Source organism: Parasteatoda tepidariorum, chromosome 4, assembly GCF_982258835.1.
Source record: "Parasteatoda tepidariorum strain Cologne lab strain chromosome 4, Ptep-v5.0, whole genome shotgun sequence".
Lineage (NCBI taxonomy): Eukaryota > Metazoa > Arthropoda > Arachnida > Araneae > Theridiidae > Parasteatoda > Parasteatoda tepidariorum.
The window spans coordinates 64,080,368-64,104,187 of record NC_141758.1 but is presented as its reverse complement, the minus strand read 5'-3'; the positions used below and the strand labels follow the sequence as shown (position 1 = coordinate 64,104,187).

The window sequence follows — 23,820 nt, the reverse complement described above, 5'->3', positions numbered from 1 at the left end:
TTTAGTGAAAATAAAAATTACCAATTGAAAAAATAAAGCTGGAAATTATATTTTTCCTCAGTTCACATAAGAGACAATTATTACTTGAAAAACTACCTGGTTTAGCAAATTAAAACTACTGAGAATATACATTAATATTTCATTTCTTTTAATAAATACTGTTATGTGATTTATAGCAAATATGTCGGTAATATTACTTTTTAAATTATATTGGAAAAAAAAACTTTAACAATGGACCGAATTATTATGTTCATATTATAGTCTAATCTAACTAGAACCCTCTGAAACATATGAATAACAGTGAAGTAGAAATTATATAGTAACTCTTTAACATACAAAAATTGCTATTTTAGTTTGAAAAATTACATGACAATCAGCTACTGTTTAGATAACTGTTTTTTATTTGATACGAATTTTGCATTTTATAGCATAAATAACAGCAATTATAAATAAAATTTTCATGATGAGTTAATTAACTCTTTTTCCAAAAAAAAAAAAAAAAATTAAATTAAATCATTTTTTAAGTGATTGCTTTTGTTTGCTATATCTTTTATGTTTGCTATATTTAGTCGTTAGTTCATCTTCAAACATCTTGTGACAAATCCTATTTTTTCTTCTTTGCAAGCACAGAATGTAAGTTTTGAATATATTCCCTTCCAGTTTCTCTGATGTTGTAAAACTTACATATACTAATAATCGTCGTGAGAAAAACAGTCACCTTTATAGTAACTAATTAAATAAAAAATTTACTTCTTACAAGAATATCGATAGTTGGTCTTAAAATTACGTGAATATGAATAACAATTATGGATTTTGAAATCACATGAATATGAAACTAGATATGCGATTTTGAAAATGAGAAAGTACAAACTGGGATATCGAATTTTTAAAATGCGTAAATACAAATATGAAAAGCTATGTTTGATATTAAAATCGTGTGAATAAGAATCGAGATGTTAGCAGATTCCAGGCTCGGGACCTCTAAAAGGCTTGTCAGAAGCAGCATCGTTTGAACTACGAAAATCGGATCTATCTGGAGGGCAGGTAAAAAATTCGGAAAATTTTATCTGCTGCGTGAAAAAGGGGAGAAAATAGCTAAAATAAGTAAAAATGAGAAAGGATTGGTAGCTATGTAATTTCTGTAATTTTCTGTTTCTCTTTGAAAATCGGTGAATTTTCTGAAAAAGCGGAATACTTATAAAAAAAAGTGAAATTTTTAGAAAATCTGAATTCTTGATAAAAAAGCTGAAATTCAAGAGATAAAAGTGAAAAAAGCGGAAATCCGCTAAAAAGCGGAAAAATCTCATCCCTGTAAAAAATTTAAATTTTTCAAAACTAGGCTACAAGACATACTGATCCCAGTCGACACCTACCTTCATGCGTAATTTTTATAGCAATGTCACCATTAGCCAAATATCAATAGACACACAAAGATTTGTTTATTTGATTTAAATATTATTTAGGGTGTTGTTTGAAAGGTATGCTGTATAAAGGTGAATATAAAGTTAGTCCATAGATATTGAAATCTCTTTATCAATAACAATGAAAATATTGCAGTTTTCACTTTTACACTACTTTAGTTTAATTACAAACTTTACTAAGCTATTTTAGTTACCTTGTAATTAAATTTAAAAAAAATTTGTATTATTCACGAGTCAAAATAGAAAAAAAAATTTAATCAAGAATTTAAAAAACTAATATTAATAACCAGTAAAGAAAGAAGTCAATTTATAATCAAAATAATTTATTATTGTAAATTTATAAAAAAGCAAATCACTCCCACAAGTCAACTAACTACAACATTTCTGAACTGTGATGTCATTGCACAATGGCCACTTCTACTTTCTAACTTATTAATTTTTATCAAGTAGGATGATTGTATAGATGATGATTTGAAGATAATAGTTTACATTTAAATAATTATATTTTTTCTCATAACTATAGCTCTTCAAAGACAAGAATTTTAAAATTCTATATTTTACACTGCTAAACCTGAACTATTACATTAGCAACCTAGTTGAATCCAAGCAGTCTATTAAAATTCTATCTTTTACATTGCTAAACTTAAACTCTTACACCAGCAAAATTACACAAGTTAAATCCTAGAAGTTCATTTTTAACAGATTTAATTTTAAAAAATATATAGAAAAGGAAAATCTTCATTAATTCTTAGAAAATAAAATTTTGATAGAAGGAATGATATTTTTATACCAATAATATACAGAAGTTAATAAGGCAAACTTCTAAAGCCCAAGGCTTTGTATTAATGAAATTTCGCGTTATAGATCATTTCATTTATTTTTAAACTTACTTACTGTATATGGCAATATTAGTCTGGAACAGATCACTCTTAAAATGACTTAAAATAATTTTTAGATAGAAATACATAAAAACACAAAATATACTCAAGTACTACTTATATTAAGGGAAAAAAATTGAAATTTTCAGCAACATTAGTACTAAACAATTAATGTTGTTGTTCTTACTTAGTTGTACAATTTTCTCTATGGCAATTTTCCTTATTAGCACTCACAAAGTTAGTTTGTGATTTTTCAAGAATTGCAGTTTATAAAATTATGTAATAGATTTTCTACTGTATAATTTTTAGATAACTTTTTAAAATAATAACAGGGAAGTAAAGAAAAGTTTTTTAATTTAATTTATTTGCAATAATTTAAATATGAATACAAGCATAGTTTATTTTTTAATTTTTCTGCTTTCACGTCCAAGTCTTTCTTTCCTTTTTTTAATATGCTTTGGTATTTTAGTTTTCTGTTTCTCTCTCCTAGCATCTCTAAGAGCTTTTTTTCTTTCTTTCTTGGAATTGGGGGATTCTTCTCTTGGCCTCGCAGAGCTAGAAAAAGCTTTTTCTTGACACTCATCTTCACTATCTGAAGAAGCATCAGAACTGGAATCACCTGAGGAATTTGATTCCATATTTTCACCAGATTTGGGCCCAGTTAAAGTTTGATACGTTGTATCATTTTTCTCAGGAGAAAATACATCCCGTTCTGCATCAATAACTTCATCCAGTCTTTTGGGAATAAAAGCTTGCTTGAAAACTTCTTCATCCACTTTTGCCTCCTCTGTCACCCCTTTTTTAATATTTTCAGCGACTCTATCCTCAACATATTTTTTTACATCCAAATCTTCATAAGAAGATGTCACAAAATCAAAAAGCTGCCTAACAGTCATAACAGAAACACCATTTCTTCTAAAATATTCTGTTATGTTTGTGCAATCTTTTCTCAAAAACTCCAATGCATGTGGGTGATCATGTTCGACTGATTGAGATACATCGATGATGATAGCTTTGCCATCCATATACAGCAAGTTATATTCACTTAAATCAGCATGAATCAACTTGCATTTATGGTATAAATCCCTTATAAGTGAAACACACTGTATATATAATGAACCATATTCTTCTTCATCCACATTCGATTCTTTTAGTAATGGAGCAGGCCAACCTTCTTTGCCAACAAATTCCATAACCAGGACATGACTTTTCAAAATTATTGGCTTAGGGCATGGTAAACCAGATGAATGAATTCGACTTAAATTTCTCATTTCTTTTTCAGCCCATGTGCGAACCATTTTCCTAGGATTTTTTCTACAATAACCATGCTTAAATCTATAATCTCCACTGACATACTTATCTCTATCTTTGAATGTAAGTATAGAAGTTTTATATATTTTGACTGCTCTTTCTAAACCACTTTCAGTTGGCGCATAATATACGTTGGCTTCCTTACCGGTACTGATGCAACCTTGAATTTCAGACATAATACGTTTATTCAACATTTTAAATAAAATTCCCCGTGTTCTGGGATCTAATACTTGCTCCATGGTAGCTCTACTTTCTTTATCCTTAACTCGGGCAACTTTATTTCTACCCTCCTGATCAAAAAATTTTTGAGCAGAAGGAAGTCGTGAACTAATGTAATTTTCGATTGATATTTTGTGGCTGTACTTTTGCCAGAGGCCTTCATTTGGCTGAAAAGTGCTAGGTTTTCCCTTTTGTTGATTCGGTTGTGGACATTGGGGCCTGGAAATAGATTTCAGGGCATGTTCGTTATCTTCTGCCCCCACATAATATTCTAAATCTGAATCATCATCCTCTGAATACTCTAAATCTGAAGCCTCCAAATCAAAATCTTTAATAGTTTTGGTAATATTATCCATTTTATATGAATGCTAAAAATAAAACAAAATGTGAATTAATAATCTTTCATTGTTCACTTAAATAGTTAACATAAAACAGATAGGTAAAAAATAAAATGATGATTATAATTAGGCTAAGTAAATTAAAAACCTCAAGTACAACTACACGATTGAGCCGTTTTTTTTGATATGGGGATAATAAGAGGCACTTTATAAAAACTGCTTTATTTTCTAGTAAAAAAATATGAGTTTTTGTTTATTTTGTTAGAATATTGCTTTGTTTTATTTGTTAGACTACCATACAATTAAAAAATCACAAACAAATCTAAAATGCGAAAAAGAAATTTAAAAAAAAACAAACATACAATTAATTAAATTACTCATTTGAAGAAAAAACTTTTTTTAAATAACATCAAAATTTTTATTACATAACAGATAAATAAAAATTTAGGTAAATTATGATAGGATTTTATTTATCAAGGAATAATTAGTATTATAAGATTAAAATGTATTCAATGTAGCCAATAGACTATTGAGCAATGGTAGGGCCTAATATGAGACACTGTTTGAGATTAACTTGAAAGAGTAAAACCCTCCTGCAACACTCAGCTGTGGGTCAAGGGGCCCGGGGACTAGAACAAGTTTACAAGGTATCTTAGTGTGGTATTACATACCACATATGAATATTTGTTTATGACATTAAAATATTGTTTACATATAACCTTGGTAATATGTTAAATATTTGGCAATCAATATTACTATGTTACTTTAATAAGGTGTACTTTTGTTAAATTATTAATTTTTTATAAAGAAAAATTTTTGTGATTTAATTATTACTAATTTAATGTAATTTAATTTGTGTGTCAACTAAGCTATTTTATTTTATATATTACTTCTTAAATTCTTAATATTGGGTTTAAATATTTTAAAAAAGTTTTTATTATTTAAATAATTATATATATTAGAATATTAATTTTATTTTGAATGGTTAACATCTATGTGGAATAATTCTTAATTTAATTCTAATTAAGAAAACATAACAATATTCTTAAATTTATCTCTGGCATTTCCTAGTTTGTTAATTGCGTCCTTTAATGTTGCTTTTGTACTGTTACCATCTTAAATCAAGTACCCTTTATTTGTTTGAATAACTGTGTGCTCTTTTGTGTATGAGAATTTTCTCATCACCTGTTTAAGACTAACTATAATTTAGCTGTCCATCCCTGACCTTAAGGTAACTTTAATCCTTTGTCAGTAAAAACTGAAGGCTCAAGAACATTCTTTTTTGTCCTGTGTCACCCATTTGGCAGACCCAATTTTAATATTAGTTTTATCCTTTTCTTGGCAGCACAGTTGTTTCCCGAACCAATCCTTTTTTTTTTTTTTTTTTTTTTTTTCGGTTTCAGCGCAAAAGAAGTTAACATAAAAGCAGAGAATACATGATATCACAAAAAAAAAACATTCAAATTTTGTCCTAACTAATTTATCTTCCTCTCTGGGATGATAATTCCTTTATATTTAACTAGCAGCTAGTGTCGCTTTAATTTCCTTGTTGGTGTGTTTGTGAGCGATGGAGCTTAATAAATAAATGTTTTTGTCATTGTAAAATGCTCTCCATTATTTTTTTTTATTTTCTACATTTAGAGGTAACCTGAGTGAGTGATGGATTCTTTTGACTTAAGTTTTTATTGTTTTCAATCTGATGTGTTCTGCCGAATCTGGCGACACTCGCTTCGTTTCTACCCTATACTTTAAATTTAATTGTTCTAAATTCTAATGTTTTTTGATTTTATCTTCTCAGTCATTTAATGTGTAACTTTTATTAATAATTCTTAATACCTGCACTATACTTAGCCCCTTAACCACTATGAGACTGCAACTTATGTGCAATATGCAATCTCATATGCATATGGTAAATATGAGATAACACAGTTTTAATCTTGTTATACAACATCATTGACTATCAATGTCAGGGGCTAATATGAGACACTGTTTGAGATTAATGTGAAACAGTAAAGCACTCCTGCAAAAGTAAGCTAAAGGTCAAGAGGACACAGGGCTAGAACCCAAGTTTTTCATGAGATATTAACATCTAAGTCCTTAATCACTAAGATTGGTAGAATTATAAAATTATGGTTACGGTAAATATGAGTGGATACAGTTTTAATCTATTTACATTTTTATTTTCGGGACATTCAGTTTTTATATTCACATATAAATAAAAGCAAAAACAAAACCAAGTATTAGAATATTTTTAATTTTAAACCTGAATTATACAAATTATGAGTAATTCATCACTGACAAATTAGCATCATAGCTTCAAACTTTAGCTTTATCACCCAATGTTCCATAACCAGAAAATGATAGAGAAATTGAATAGATATGAGAGGAATGAGAATTAGTAAACATTATAACAAAGCGTTATATGTTTAACTTTCTCTTTTTTTTTATTTGTACCTATGCTTTTTTTTTATATGTACCCAATGTTCAAATTTTAAGAAAACAGGCTTTGAAAAAATTCCTGTCATAATAATAAATTTATTTGCTACATATTAATTTTCATAACTATTTCATTATAAGTTAATCTTTATATTGTACTTAAAATATGAATTCATTCAATAATGCACATTTGTGTTCTTAACATGTATAGCAAATTTCATTATTCTAAGTTGTCCATCTCATATCATAATTTTATTACTTTTAACAGTATAAAATATGATTTTTTTTTTTTAAATGTGGATTTTAGTTTATTTGAAATAACTCTGGTACTGTAAAGATCTACTGTGCTGTAGTACAAAAGTAAGTGGCGTATTAAAATTAGAGAGGTTTTTAAGGTGCTATGGGATAGGTTTTTAAGGTACTTTAAAACATCATTTAAAAAGATGGATTTTCTTGTAATTTTCATGATTTTGAAAATATTGTACACTTTTCAGCAAAAAAAGTTTAGATAATATTAAAAGTTTACTTTTCTAATCTTCAAAAGACATAGTTAAATAGAGTTTAGGTGCAATAAACTATTTTTTGATTACTATCTAACAAATTAGTAAGTAGTTTATCAGTGTGAGTTTTAGTGAATATTTTTGCAGACTTTTAAAATATTTCCAAAAAAAAAAATCTATAATTTTGCAGATAATGCAATAAATTTAGGACAAATTAAGACAGGATTTGCAATTTTTCAGTTTTTTTCCTGTCTTATATTAGTCTATTTCTATGGGAATTCAACATAGTTTTAATCTGTTAGTAGTTTTATTTTTAGAAAATTTCTATATTTTGTTCTGAAATAGACAAAACTAAAATTCAGATTACAATATTTTAATTCTTAGACATGTCACAGAAGATTTGAAATAATAAGCTGCACTTTGTGTAGTCAAAAAAAACCTGAGAAACGTGTTTTCCAAAATATAAATAAAACATTGGGTACAAACAAAACTTACATAAAAATTATCATAAACATGATCAGAAATTTTATTTTAAGTTTAATTAGAATAACTTCTTACTGGGAACCAATTTGATGATTTAAAATTATTTTAAATTGTAGTTTGGTTTATTATTCTTTAACATAAAAACATTCTTTGCATAACTACTAATCGAAACTTAATATTTTTACTTAAAATGTCTTTCAAATTTAGTAATTTTATTTTTAAAAAATTATTTAACAAACAACCTCCTCACCACGGAAAAAAAAAAACTTTGTGATTGTATTGAACTAATTTTAAATAAACTGTACAAAGTGATCAAATCAAATTTTTAGAACAACTAATCATCATCTTACAAAAATATCAAATAAGTATATGGCACAAAATTCCCCTTTTGAGCTTTTACAAATCAAGTTAAAAATATTATTCTAGAGTCCTAAAAATTCTGAAACCACAAATCTGGTAGAAAAGATAATCTCAATTGTTTTTATAGTTTGTGAATGATCCCTCAGTTCAACACATCAAATGTTTGCATTTTAAAAAAAATTGTTAATCGACTCTTTAAATCAAAATCGGGTGAAAATAAGGGAATTTTGAAGATAAACAAAAAAGTTACAAATCTGAATTTTAAATCAGAGTCAAAAATGCATTATGTAATTCATTTTCCCCTTTCACTCTAAATTACGTTTCTTTAATTTTCATTAAAAAATATAATACAATAATTCTCCATAAAATATAACAAAAGTAACTGTTTTTAATTCACCCCAGTTTTCATTACCTTTATTTAACAGAGATGTAAAACCAGAGGCTTTTCTGGCAAAGCATAGATGATTTTTCTATATATTAAAAAAGCTTCCTCTACAGACTTTATAAATATGATCAAACTAAAAAATAACATAAAATACATTATAAATAGTTTTTATCGGAATTTACTTTTCCTATCATCTGTTTTTGTCTCTTTTCAAAAAAAAATTTTTTTGGCAATGCTTTAAAATACTGCTAAGCGACTGTTTTTGTCCTTTTTAAAAATAAAAACTCAAAACATTTTGTTAAATATAAATAAGATATTGGGGATCGTTTTATAATTGTAGACTTTTTTTTTGTCATCAAAATTTAGTTTCTAAGTCAAAGATAGGTATGTTATGCGTGTAACAGAGAATGTTATTAACACATTTTTTAATTTTTAACATAATAACTAACTTCAGACCATTAGGAGCCACATTAGGAATAAATTTATGCACATATACAAAAACTAATGTTATACATTTATTATAATTATCAAAATGTAATATTATTCAGCGAAACTAATGTTTAGATACAGAAGCTTATTAATAAATATATATATTTTTTAACAAGCTTCCAGTTCTAATGCTCGATACAAATGTTGATGGCTGGAGCTCTCCAGCATTTTTAAATTGTAATATAAAAGATTTCAGTTTATCTATTTTTTTTCCCCTTTAAATTTTTTATGCAAAATCCCATACAAAAATACATAGAAAAAGACCATACATAATTCTTCATATAAGGTCTAGTGTAATGGCGCAAGCTTAAATCAGTTATTATTACATTAGCTTCTTCGACTCATAATTGATTATGATGTGACATAGACTTTTTACAATGTTTCGGCAAAGTGGTTTAAAATCTTTCTCAATTTTAAATAAGGAATTGTTATAACTTTTTTCAAAATTTAAAAACAATAAATAGTTAAAATAATCTCTTAAAAAACCATCATTCACTTTGAAATATATCTTTTATAAGCACTTCTAAACAATAAAAAATAGCAAATTTAGTTGAGTAACGTAACATGAAATATAGGTAGTATAATAAATTCAATAAAACCTTGATTCATTCAAAGAATTTAAGACTATATTACTTAGGAAAATTAATAACTCATAATAGTATAAGAAATATTAATTAGGTGAGGTGCAATACCTTCAAAACAGTGCAATGCAAGATTACAAGATTTAAGCTCTCTAGCTTCCAATTAATAGAAAATATTACAATAAACATATAAGTTAGAATAAGTTTTTTTTTATAATTAGAAAATCATAAAGAGAGTAATAATTTTATACTCACAAATTGTCAAAGAAATTACATGAAGAGAAAACAAGACGAAATAACCTGAAAAATAAAATAGATATACAAATTTAATAAAAAGTTTTTGCCACAAATGAAAATTAAATTATAATACATTGTGTAGCCTAAACACTTAGTGATAAACTTCAATAAAAAGAATGAGAAAAGTCAAGATTTATGCACAAAACTTGGTTGAAACGTCTTATTTAATTAGATGCCACTTTGACTGCACAACCATAAAACCATACAATAATGCTAACAAGAGCGCAAAATAAGGTCACATAAACAGATCAACGATGGAATTGAAATGAAACACTTTCTTCATAGTCTCAGGACACTGAAAGAAAAAGATATGTGTTCTTTTGTTCTTCGTTAACACAGGAGAAAGTGCTTCACTATAGAACTGAAACGATATATTGGTTTCTTTAAATCACATTATTCGTAGTCTTTTCATGTTGGTTTAGTTTTTATTCCTACACAGCACTAAGTCAAACTCGTCATTATTTGCATAAAAACATTGTATTTGATTTAAATATATTTGACCTCAGCAATAACTATTGGATTTGACCTAATCCAATAATTATTGCTGAGAGCTAAAATTAAAAGGTAAAAACGTTTGCATAACATCACAAATACTTTTATAGACACTCCACATTTATACTCTTATTTATTTTAAACCAAAATATCCAATATAACAGAATATAAAAATTGAAATCAAAAATATGCAGAGTTAAAATAAATATTTAATCAAATCCCTTATACTATTTGATTATTTTAAACGCTGAAAACCAGTATTTTTTGGATAAAATAAACCTTCAAAGAGAGCACAGCAAGCATAAATAAAAGCTTTCATATTTCATTTCAATTATTAACAAAATTGAAATGAATTAGTTTACCAAATTCCAATGAAGAAAGAAAATTCGTCTTTTTACTACTTTCGACTTATGTGAACGCATGCACATTGCATAAAAACAATCATCAATTTTTGTTGTTGTGCAATAACGATGTGGAACCCATAGAGGACCATAAATAGAACTGAATAAACTGAATAATCACTCTGGAGGGAATAATGGGCCAAAAGTATGTGACACTAACAAATAAAGCTACATTTTGAATAAATTCGTTGAAGCAGTTGATACCAGATAAGTTTAATAATATATCTCTGGCAGATACTTAAAAAAATTGAAGAGAACAGATGTTAAACTGAAGTGAAGTAATGAAATTGATTGACTGATAGCTAATTGATTGTTTATTGTTTTCATACGCTACCATTGCTAGAACTTGCATCCATGCTCACGTTTTATTAATAAAAATGGCTTTAAACGGTAAATAAATCAGCATTTTTTATTTGATTAAGTGGGGTTTTTTAAAAAATTTTTATCATGTTAAGGGTTTAAAAGATCTATGCTATGTGGACATGGTTTTCAAATCTGTATTATTTGTAGTGCATTTTCTTTAATTTTAAATCAAAGTCACTGATTCTTTTTTATAAATTATGTTATAGGTTTAATCTAATCAACTAATCTTCTTTAGTTCTAATTACTAGAGAATTTTTTTTTTCTCTCCGAAAAATGTTTCGCAACCTACATAGTTGTTTGTTATGGTATGGTCATTTTTTTCATACACATATTGGTATTTAATGTTTCCACAAACTAACTATAAAATAATTAATAAATATGTTTTTTTATTCTTTCTCCGGGGATATTTCCGTATCGTGATCTGTGGCAGAATAATCCGGGCAGTAGCCCGCGAGAAACTTAAAAAGCATCGCAGGAAGGGACCAATTCGAAAGGTATTACTCGTAAACATCTACATAATTTTTTTTTTTTTTTTTTTTAAATTTGAAAGTTTAAAATCTATTTGGCACCTTAGCGATTGTAATTGGCGCGACAGATCTCAATACGGAAATATCTCCGAAAATTTTAGCAAAAGATCTGGCATCATTATTATTTTGTTTATTACTTTGAAGACAATATGTTTAATTATAAGTCTCTCATGATACCAGTTGTGATTTTAATTATTGGTTTAAGAAGCTCTACAATTTTTGAGAAAATATTGTATACTACTATATAATCCATAAATTTGAGGAGTTTTTAAAATACATATTTATTGTATTTTCCTACACATAACTCAATTTTTAAGTATTTTTTCATTTATTTTTCCCAGTGTATATTTTTTTTATTCGTTCACGAGAATAATATATCTGCACTGTAACTTGGTAAAAATTTTTTTTTTTAAAAAACTCCTCATTGTTTTTTTATTTTAAATTTTATCTATGATATTTAGGAAAGCCATTTTAGGACAGTACTTTTAAATATAGTGCTATTTTTTCACAAAACAAAATTGGTATCATTTTAACTATTTAAAAAATGAAATTTATAAAAAAATTATTTTATTTTATTTGAATTTAAAATTTAATTATGTTTTTTTATAAAAACTTTCTGTTTATTTTGTTTTATTTTTTTAAACAGAAAAAATTGAAGATGCATGGTCACTGCCTATTGATCCTTTCAAGAAAGAAGATATGAAACATCCTTTATTAGCTGAAAGTTCATTTGCTGTTCTTTTTCCTAAATACAGAGAGAAGTATATCAGAGAATGCTTCTCTTTCATAAAAAATGCATTTTCTGACTATGTGAGTGTATAATTAGCTTATTGGTATTAAAAAACTCCTGTAAAATATTTGTTACTATCGTTAGATTAAAATATCACTCTACTATTGAAAACTCTACTATTAATAAATTCAGATATAAGAAAAACAGTTGTTTGACCAAACTTTAAGGAATATTTTTTTATTTCTTAGATTAAAAATTTAGAGAATTCTTGTTAAAAATTAATAACTTTTTGTTAAGTTATTATTACGCTGCACAACAAATTTGAATGATTTTTTTTTCTGTCTCTTTGGTGAATCTCCGAGATTTTGTATATAAACAAAAATGTTTAATTTATGTATCAAAACTAAAATGGTCTATCACATACCTTTTCTGTAAGAGTCACCAAACTTCTATCTTCTTCAAACTTCTTCCTAATGCAATTAGAGCTTCAAAACTTCAGGAAGGTAAATAAGACTTTTTTTTCTTCCAGATTGCTAAGTTGGGGATGATCCCATTGTCAATAACAGCAAATTTCTTTTGTTCATAAGTTATTATTGTATGCTGTTAAAATGCATAAAATCACCAAGCTAAGCTGTGGATTTTTGGGTAACTGGTATACGGAAAGCATAATTTAACGACTTAATTATTGCAAAAATTATTCAAGAAATAAATATTTTCATATAAAGGACATTTTTCCCGTTGTGCAGTGTAATTACTAAATTAAGTTATAAAATTTTGAAAATAATATTTTTGTTTTTAATTACGATTGTATGCAGAGTCAGGGTTTGAAAAAAACCCAACCGGTCCAGGTTTTATTGAAAAAATCTGGGGGAAATAGGGTTTTATTTGAGAAAACCCAGGAAAAATTGGGTTTTTTAATTTAGTGTTCATAAACTTAAAAGTTTTACTGAGAAAATATTTTTATTTATTAATAGTGTTGTATAATCTTATAAATTGAAATAAATCCAAATATTTTATATAAAATATCTATACCAAAATTAAAATAAGTTTAAAGAATGCCTTATCACTAATACATATTTGAATCTTTAATGTTAAACTTTGTTGTTACATAATGTTTCACAATTTTTAACTCAAGCACTATAAAATATAAATGCAACAGTAATATGAAATGAACAAGTTTATAAATCTAACTTATATATCATTTGGTAATTGGGCCATTAAGCATTTTATTTCAGTTGCCCATCCATGTGCTTGATGCACAGTTCTAGAATATTCATTAACATCCACGATGTGTCCAGTGACAGTATTAGGAGATACTTCTTTTTCAACCAAATTTAAGAACCCACTTCCAAGTGGATTTTTTCAAAGTGGGCCCACTTGGCGAACCCTGTATAGAGTGGAATACTTTTCCCAACAGCTCTAAATGTGTTAAACATAGTTATAGTCCAAAAAGAATAGAGTATACTTTTTGCTATGTAGGCTAAAGCAAATAATATAAATAAAGCACAATGTCTAATATATGTTTTCATTTGTGCTTTATATTCTCCCTCTCTCTCTCTTTTTTTTATTTTTGCATAAGTTTATTGATAGTCTATTACCCATTAATATTCATAACCTTGATTTATATGATCATAGTGAGTCTTGTATCTAAGATGTGAAATTAAAAAACATATGTCAAGAGTTTAGAAAAGCGTCATTAAAGAAAAATTAATGACAAATAAAGCTATTACTTCCCCTTTATTATGCATGAATAAGATTCAATATGCTGCATTTTGATTTCCCATTATGCTTTTGTTGAGGGATATTTAATTTTTTATATAGAGAGGGTTTTGTGGAGGGAATGGAATTTTTTCACACACACTCCTGGAGCCCTACCATGAACTACCGGGAATGGAATGAAGATTCCCGGCTGGAAAGTGAAACTGGGAAAGTTTGGTTCCATGAATGCTCAATACCGTACCATGAACACTCCCTTGGAATCAGACATTCCACGATAACTCGCTCTCAGGGCGTGGCTAAAATTTAACCAATCACACAATTTACTTTAGATTTTCTTTTTGAGTTTGGCAGCATTATTAGCATGAGTAAAACGAAACGAGCTTCTGCTATTTAGATAATATTTTTGACTACTTATTGTTTTCTTTTTATAATGTTTTTTGTTTTCATTAGACTAAAAAAACATGAACTGCGAATACTTTGAAATATTCTTCAATTTATTATACATATAGTTTTATTAATTGAAAACGGTCATATTTATCATGTATAATTCATAAAATAAAATCATTTTTTTCATAATAAATATTTCTGATATATCCCTTAATATGTTTAGTATTTATTTTAAATATTTTTTAAAAAGTACAACTCTTAAAATAATGATCATATTTTAATGAATTAAGATTCAAAATTTCGTGCCTGAGAACTGCAAGTAGATAGATTACTAATTATACTAGTTTTTAAATCAAAACTAATTTCCAGAAAGAATTCAAATTTTATCAGACAAAAAAATTAACGCTTACCTTGATCTCTTTGAAATTAATTTAATTTCAGAAAAGTTCATTAGTTTTCAATTAAAATTGTAACAATATGAATGACTAAAAAGTTACTACTTTGCTTATTACTTAAAAGTGACTGTTTTTACTGATAATTAAATAAATATGTTCACAAGAAATTAATTTCTAGAACTGCGTAAAATTTTCGTGATTTGTAAAATCATTTTACGTATGAAATACTTAAAAATTATAGTTCAGGGAACTACTTCCACAGCTTTTATAGTATATATTTTAATGGAAGAATGAGAATAAAAATTTTTAAAATGAGTAAGAGAAGAAATAAATACAAATTTCATAAATATTTTTTGAAACGTTTTTGTTCTTTTTTGTATTTCTTATTTATAAATAAATTGTTTACTTTATAATACATCATGCCTGAAAAAAAATTTTTTAAATGTGCTGCCATTGGTGTATAGTATAAAGAACTATCGTTCGAAAGGAAGTTAAATATTGTTGAATTAAAAGTTCATCGAAAGAAAATTAAAAAAAGAAATGATTGGAACTTCAGAAAAAGGTATTGGCCAAGTAATACATCCCGTAATAATAACATAGAAAGAGTAACAATTATTATATAATGAGAGCATAATTATTTTTAGTTTGCCGTAATTTCTTAGTTAACTCTGAAAGTATCTTTTCGTTCACACATACTAATGAAACAAAACATTTCTCTTTTAATTATCGTCTTGAAAATGGCTCCGGCATGTTTATCTTTCAGAAATTTTGTTATCATCTCTTATGAAATAGAAAAAAATTAAGGCATTCATCGACGAAATATCGTATTTAGTCCTTAAAAATTCATCATTCCCTCCTTGGAACGACGATTCCAGGTGCCGGAGACTGGTTGGAATGAAACCGATTCCAATTCCAGCCAAGAAACTCTTTCCAAGGTGTTCATGGTGGGGGAAAATAATTCCCGTTGGAACGTGACGTCATTCCCAGATGGAATTTCATTCCATGGAGCTCATGGTAGGGTTCCTGCTTGTTTTTAAAATAGGGTGTTGTAATTTTTGGGGCAAACACAGCTCTTAATAAAGATTGTCTTTTTAACTGAATTGATTAAAAGCCATGTGTTTAACTCAAAAAAAAAAAAAAATACATAAAACCTGCATAAAACTTTTATGTTTTTAGATTCTCTGAAAGGTTTCAAAAAATTACTACCTTGTCTCTTGCTGATAAGGAAAATAATTGTTAGCATGGAAAAGATTTCTTCAAATTCGAAACATTATTATGAAGAGTTCTAGAGTTCTGATTGAGTGCAATTCAATGTGTAGAATATATTTCTTATGTTTTTTTTTTTTTTTATTAAAATACATGCGATACTATTGTTAAATGTTAAAAAGTTATGTACTTGTGAAAATTGCCATGGTTACACGTTTAAAATTTGGCATCTTTAATTGTTTTAAAATACACCACATATTTAAAAATATATTTATATACTTTTAGGGTATAATTGCAAATTTGGATGTAATTGAAGGTAGCATGACTGTTGCCACAACTAGGAAAACATGGGATCCTTACATAATTCTTAAAGCTAGGGATGCAATAAAACTTATTGCTCGAGGTGTACCCTATGAACAGGTTAGTTGTAACCAGATTTTTATGTAATTTGATATCTATTTTCATCCTAAATATTCTATTTATATATTATTTCTTATAGGCTCTTAGAGTATTAGATGATAACATGGGGTGTGATATTATAAAAATCGGTTCAATGGTAAGAAGAAGAGACAGATTCGTTAAAAGGAGGCAACGTTTGATTGGTTCTAAGGGAACAACTCTGAAAGTAATTAAAATATAAAACATTTCTTATAAATGCTTCTACTAACAAATTCATTATAATTTCTTTAAAAAATTATTTTTTAGGCCATGGAACTTTTAACAAATTGTTATATTCTTGTGCAAGGAAAGTCTGTTGCAACATTAGGCCCTTATAAAGGACTTCAACATGTATGTTTGCTTTTTACACTATTTATTATTATTTTTTATGCATGTTTGACTTTTCTATGCCTTGTTTAAAACAAGTACGAGATTAAAAACTTATACAATAATTGCCTGCTATATAACATGTAAAAAAAATTTTAGTTCATTTTCAATTCATTCTTAATTTTAATTGTATAATAAAATTTATTTATCAATTCTTAGGTATTCATTTTATTACTTTAATAAGTGATTGTGTATGAGTAATGTAGCTATAAATTTAAATGTAGTTGTTTATTGTTATGTATTACTAATAAATTTTTTGTTAATGTATTTGATCATTATCCTTTTTATTATTTTAAAATAATCTTTACCATATCGCTTATTCAGATATATTGCACAATTTTTTTATTCTAAAAGCAAGTTTTCTTATTCCACAAGCAATTATATTCATTGTTCAACAAAAGTCACTCTTCAGCATTACAAAATCAATTCATCAATTTTATATATCAATCAATAAATATTTATGCATACTTTCAATTTACTAATAATTGAGCTGATATATCGTCATCTTAACTGTAGATAAGCTTTTAGACAGCAGATAGACAGCTTTTTAAAAAATGATTTTATGTTATTTAAAATAATAGTTTATTCAGCCCACAATATCTAAATCTTAACTCCTTGTCTTTCTAAAAGATATTTCTTTCTTTATTTAATTTTACTTATATTTATTATAGGTTAGAAAAATAGTTGAAGATACTATGAATAATACTGTTCATCCTATATATAACTTAAAAGTAAGTATCGAAATAACTTGTATCATTGACACTAAACATTTACTCATTTGCAGTGGTTTATTTAATTATGACTGTTGACAGTGCTAAAAGAGAATCAAAATAATATTTTTCTATGCCATAAATAAGATTGTTTTTGTATTTAAACCTTTAAGCATTGAGCCTCTAGGATAAATTGTATTTAAAATTTCTTGCTGCACGTGGCAATCTTTTTGAAAAGTAATAGGGAGAGATATATTCTTGTGGCCTAGAAAGACACCTGATTAAAGTTAAGAAAAAGCTGGAACTGATATTCTAAGATGTGTATAATTCAAATGGATATTATTTATGCATAGCCCAAATTATAATCACGACTGTAAGATCAGATGTATTTTTTTATGTAAAATAGTCACTTTAATTTATTTACTTATATAATAACTAGTTAAAGTATCAAATATAAAAAGTTTTTGTCAAACAAATTTTATCATAAATACTTTTTATGAAACAAAATGATCCTAGACTTTTCAAACATTTGTGCATACATCAAGACTGTTTAAATTTCCCCAATAAAAAAGGATAACACCAAAAATAGAAGTTTGAATCATTGCTGTGCTTATTGCAGCTTTCATTAATTACAAAAAAAATGTAAAAATTCTAAGTTAATAAAAAATTTCAGCACCCTCTACTTCTATTCAGTGTTTTTGCTAAGTGAGGTTAACACTAACTGTCAAATTACTTATATTCAGCTTAAAATTTTGTTTTTCTTTTTTATTTTGTTTTAGTCATTTTGGAATTTCAGTGAACTCTGTACCAAGCGTTGGACATAGTTCCATAATGGGTCATTGTTAGCAAAATTCAAATATTTAATATGGCAAACTTACAGCTTTCAAATGACACAGTGGGAAATAAGTCTAGTAGCAAAAAACAAAATTCAATGTATTGCGAATGTTCTGTAAAAATACATTCTTATGGAAACAGTATGCATTATATGTAACCCTGTATATCTCAGACTCGGATTAAAACTCTTCAGGCTCTGACCTCCAAAACCGAACTCATATCTAACATGCATAAGTGTACTAATGAATTATTTTAAAACTAAGTTAGCATATGTAAAGAAAATGCTCATATTGTGTAAGTGTTGAATGTCATTTAGGAATTTCTATGCAACTAAATTTTAATGTATAATGTTTTTCTAATGCATATTTGTTCCTACTTTTTATGTATTTAGGTTTTAAACAATTTCCGGCAATTACTATTTTCTTTTGGCAGAACTAATTTCTCTTTATTTATTATAAAATGAATATTAAATGCAATTAATGTGCTGATAGCACAAAGCTTATTTAGATTTTCGGCTTTTTATTTTATTGTTTGCTGTTAATAATAATGAAGTTTATGTATACAATATTTTTTGCATATTCTTATTTGGTTTTAACCTGTTCTGGAACCAATCTGCAAATGCTTGTTTCTTCAGCACAATTCAGTTTTTTTTTCCGTTATTTTTTTATGAAAGACTCACGGACAAACTATATTATCAGCCTTTTTCATTGAATACTAGTTTTCTTTTGAACTATTAATGACATTACACGAGTATAAATTCATTGTTTGTTAAGACTTGTGTTAATAATTATCTCCAGCAATTATTATCATGTAATCTTTTCCACCTGATTTTTCTATCATAGGTTCTCTTGGCTAAAAAGGAACTCATGAAAAATGCATCTCTTAAAAATGAGAGTTGGGATCGTTATCTTCCGAAGTATGTCAACAAGAATGTCCAGCGGAAACAACCTAAGAAAAAGACGGTTAAGAAGGACTATACACCCTTTCCACCTCCGCAACCAGAAAGCAAAGTAAGGCGCAATTTTTACTTGACTTAATCTGCCATAAAATTTGCAATAAATATACTATTTCATCCATTTTGGATGATATTTAATTTTGTTAACTCAATGTGTTTAAGCTACTAATTTGCATTGTTATCATAGTAAACAAGAAATTTTTCTAGTCATTATCACCAAACCACATATAAATTTAATCACACAAAATTGCTTTAAGCAATATAAGCCTAATATATTGAATTATAATATTCATATATATTTATATTATTGAACAAAATAAAATTTTAAATTGTCTATGGCATTATATTTTCAATGTTTTATGCATTTTGATTTGAATAGCCTGTTTTATTTATTTATTGAATTTCTTTCTTTATTTATTAGCAATTGTACTTTTTCATAAAAGAAAATTAATTAATTAAGAATTTCCTTAACTTAATAAAAAGCTGCATTTTGCTCTATTAATTTTTCGTTTGCTTTAATTCACTTTATTGTAGAAATTTACTTTATGAACAATATGCATAAATTTTTTCAAATTCATGCAGTTTTACAATTTGTTGTTCGTATTTTTTTAGAATCATCTTTACTTTTGGAATATTAATTCATAAAAAGGTTTTAATCGATTTTCTATCATTTGAAAGTTAAATCTAAAAGCTACTTTTGTTTCTAGGTTGATAAACTTTTGGCTTCTGGTGAATATTTCCTTAAAGAAGAAGACAGAAAGAAGAAGAGACTTGCTGAAAAAATGGTATTAAAGCTAGTATTTTTTTTTTTTTTTTTTTTTTTTATGAAATATAATTACATCAGGGTTCCCACAAAACTCCACATCAGGGAAAGTTGCAATTTTTTTTCCAAAACCTGGAAAATTCTTAACACCATACCTGAAAAATTACCAGTCTTAAAATTATTAGTAACACTAATCAGTTATTGAGATTAGAATTCATTAATTCTAACATCTATTACAATTATTTAATGTACAAATTTCACATTTTAGTCAAACTGAAATGATCCCATCCTCATTTAATTGTATTTTTTTTATTCAGAAAATCTAATATTTGATGTTACAAATAAAAGAACCAAAGTTTTCTGATGAGAAATCACATGATGTAGATAAAATATGTTCTCGATTTTTATTGAAATTTACCTGGTATACCTGGGAAAGTCAGGAAATTTTTTTTTTCTTTCTGAAATTGAGTGGAAACTCGATTACATTTGTAGTCTCTGTTCATATATGAATATATTGTTATAAACATTGGGACAGACTTACAAATTTAAATGATGATAATTGTATAGTTGAGGTATTTAGACCTTTATAAAAATCAATCTTCTATTCATTTAAATCTGTAATATAAGATTTTCTTTTTCATCTAATAGATATTGAAATAAAGAACCTTAAAATGAAAAAAATATTTACCAATTTGCATTTCTAATATTAATGACAAACAACAAATTTGGTTGGAAGCATATAGGATTCTGAAAGATACCGATTAGAAACTCTGAATGAAAACTGTCCATTTTCTAAAAGGAAGTAATACAATTTCTTAACTAAAATCAAGAACTTCAATTCAGTTTGAAATTGAATTTTAGATTGTTTCAGTTAAAACAATACAGAAAAAAACCTGAATCAAATATAAGTTTTTAAATAAATTATACCAAATAAATTATTTATAATGAAGTAATAATTAGTCATTCATTCATTGTGAACCAAACATGTAAATAAAGAAATAATGATAAATTACAGATATCAAACAAATGATACCCACACATTAATATTTTATATATTAAATGTATTAAAATTAACTTTATAAAATCTGCAAACCATATTTTATAGGAAAAGAAAAGTGAAGCAGAAGCCAAAAGACAGGAACGTCGTAACAAATCTTTTATTCCACCTGTGGAGAAACCATATAGATCTAAACAGAATGATCAGGTAATTTAACATTCATTTCTTATAATAAAAATTATTGCTATATAAATTGAGGGGAAAAACAGTTTTTAAGACTGTTTGAAACATGTTTTTTTTTTTCAGATTAAAATGTTTTTCTTAAATCTTAGGTTTGCTCATATTTATTATATTTTGCTCACATAAATTTTGTTGATGTTTATTGTGTAAAGACATTAAATTCAATTAAAAAGTTGTTTAATATATATGAGTTTTCAATCATATATTATAACCATCAACTGATAAGTTAAACCATAACATTAAGATGCAGATGTTAAAAAAACGACAATGAAATGTATTTTCTGAGATATTATGGACTTTTCAAGCATGTGAATGTAGATATGGGTTGTCAATTTACACACTAGAATGAAAAAAAGTATTGTATGTCTGATTTTAGATAGTTTGAGCAATGAAAGTAGTGGAATAAGTTTCAATATGCAGGGGTAATTGTGACACCGAGTGAAAAACCCTGAAAATTTTATGTTCAAAAACTCGATAACAAGACATTAATTTATATAATTTTTTTAACTAAGATTTATAATTAAATTACCTACCAGTTCAGAATCACTTTTTAATGGTAAATTATTTAAGAAAAAACTTAGCTCTTACTGGAATCACGATCTTGGATTTTAAAATCACTTGAATATCAATCGTAATATTGCATTTTAAAAATGCAAAAATACAAATCACGATATTGTTTCAAAATCGTGCAAAAATTAATCACAATATTGGCTTTTGAATTCGTGTGAATACAAATTGCGATATTTGATTTTTAACTCGTGAAAATTAATAGCGGATTTCGGCGTAGCTCCAAATAATAAAAATGATGACATTCCATCTAACTGAAATTGGAAGAAAGAAATCCAAAATTACAGAAGAGTCGCGGGTATGAAAACGTCTCATTAACCCAATTTAGCAAAGGTTTCCAAATTTAAATTTAAGATTGTAGAATTTAAGTCTTACTTTAAATTTTAGATAGCGACAAAAATTTCGTCTGATCAGAAGTTTTGATTCTTGGAAGTCCGCAAATCAATTGTCTAAAGATATGCAAAATTACGTGAAAAAGTGACATGCCCTGCTCCAAGTTTCTAGACTTGGAAGGGTGATACGAAGAACCCGAAATTCCTGGCATCAACCAGAATTTAATCACCCCTGAATATTGCAGAAATCATTTTCAATACATTTTATGTAATTCTTTTTAATAGTTATTTTTTACTGGATATAATATATAAAATAAGCTGAGCAGAAAACTGCTATCTGTGAAATGACTGTTAGAAGTCTGTTGTTATTGACATTCATAAATACAACTTTCATCTTAAAAAACTGGAAGAAACAACTTTTAATTAAGTATGGATATTCCGTGTATGCTTGTAAATTGACAGAAATTGTTGTGAAGGACTTTTGATCTTATTTTTAAGTTTTCAGCTATTAATTAAATTTGGAAATTATACTGTTTTGCCTAGAAATGCAGAATATGGATTTAGTACACATGAGGGGCATGGTAGCCAAAATTATACAAATGCAGTATCAACGAAGAGAAGTTTAATTTCCTTATCCCTATTTTTGTATTAAAACGTATATTTTGAACTTAAATATAAATGTACGAATTTAAAATTTATACAATTACAATGTTTATTTACCCAAAGATAATTTAATTTCAGTTAAAATTATTTAAGGGGCATTGCATTTATATTTAATTAAAAATCTTTGCTTTATTAAACTTGATTTAATTCTAAATCCATATAGTTGAACAAATAAATAAAGTCCTATTCATTATTATAAAAATTTGTGTAAAAGACTTCTCTTTCTTTTAAAAATATCATTTAGTTGATTTTAATTCAAACAATATTTATTGCAAAACTCATCTTTTCTCTAGATTGTTAACACTGTTTCTGAAAAGAAAGTTAAACATAAAAAGAAGAAAAAACTTGATAATTAAACTTCAAGTAAGTCATCTTTATTTATCAATGTACTGATTTCTTTTACTTTTATATTTTAATTATATTTTTGATAATTTTTCAGGTTGCTTGTAGTTAGGAGAATGTACAGTACATGAAAATTGTATACTACTGTTTTATGTAATAAATGTTTTATTTAATTTTTGGATTTAATTTTTCTAACAATCAGTATCACAAATAGATATTTTTTAATTCAAACCATAATAATTTCGACTTTAGCTTCACATAATGAACTACCCACCTTAGTAAACTATGCTAATTCACTTCATTTTAAATAAAATATCCATTTTTACATAGCTTTTTTTTTTTTTTTATCAAAAAAAAAATAGCTAAATATGTTGGATTATTATAATTCAGCAACTGCTTCAAGGAGATTTTTTATCGGTTTATAAAATGAAGATAAATCATCATAAGCTTATGTGGGGTTTACAAAGCAATATATTTGTAGGAAAATGCAAACAAATTTAAGGTGAAAGATCACAAAACAATTTTCTGATGAACTAGAGAATTAAACAAATTTTTAAGCCAAAAAATTTAAGTTTACAGATATTTAAAAAACCTGATAAATTAAACAACATATCCAAAATTGGAGTTGTTCAAATTTTAAACACCCTACTATTATTTGTAGAGTGTGAAATTTT

At 26.6% G+C, this 23,820-nt stretch overlaps 2 protein-coding genes across 2 annotated transcripts; one reads left to right on the top strand and one right to left on the bottom strand.

Moving 5' to 3' along the window:
* Positions 1 to 2,642: 2,642 nt before the first annotated feature.
* Positions 2,643 to 10,821, bottom strand: RIOK1 (RIO kinase 1). The gene is made up of 3 exons (XM_016050969.4): positions 10,553 to 10,821; positions 9,657 to 9,701; positions 2,643 to 4,197 (listed from the first exon to the last, which is right to left on the bottom strand). Exon 3 carries the CDS (start codon positions 4,183 to 4,185, stop codon positions 2,698 to 2,700), a length of 1,488 nt encoding a protein of 495 aa, XP_015906455.1. The 5' UTR covers positions 4,186 to 4,197; positions 9,657 to 9,701; positions 10,553 to 10,821; the 3' UTR covers positions 2,643 to 2,697.
* On the top strand, positions 10,762 to 23,319 carry dbe (KRR1 small subunit processome component homolog dbe). Its single transcript, XM_016050970.5, has 11 exons — positions 10,762 to 10,981; positions 12,128 to 12,291; positions 16,204 to 16,338; positions 16,418 to 16,543; positions 16,624 to 16,707; positions 17,415 to 17,474; positions 19,130 to 19,297; positions 19,950 to 20,027; positions 21,111 to 21,209; positions 23,098 to 23,167; positions 23,244 to 23,319. The coding sequence occupies exons 1-10, from the start codon at positions 10,969 to 10,971 to the stop codon at positions 23,158 to 23,160; spliced, it is 990 nt and encodes a 329-aa protein (XP_015906456.1). The 5' UTR covers positions 10,762 to 10,968; the 3' UTR covers positions 23,161 to 23,167; positions 23,244 to 23,319.
* The last annotated feature ends 501 nt before the right edge of the window (positions 23,320 to 23,820 follow it).

Excerpts from the sequence above, each read along its gene's own strand:
- RIOK1 (XM_016050969.4), bottom strand. The coding sequence starts at position 4,185 with ATGGATAATATTACCAAAACTATTAAAGATTTTGATTTGGAGGCTTCA.
- dbe (XM_016050970.5), top strand. Across the intron at positions 12,292-16,203 it reads AAAATGCATTTTCTGACTAT|GGTATAATTGCAAATTTGGA; the intron begins GTGAGTGTATAA and ends ATATACTTTTAG. Across the intron at positions 16,708-17,414 it reads CTTATAAAGGACTTCAACAT|GTTAGAAAAATAGTTGAAGA; the intron begins GTATGTTTGCTT and ends TATTTATTATAG.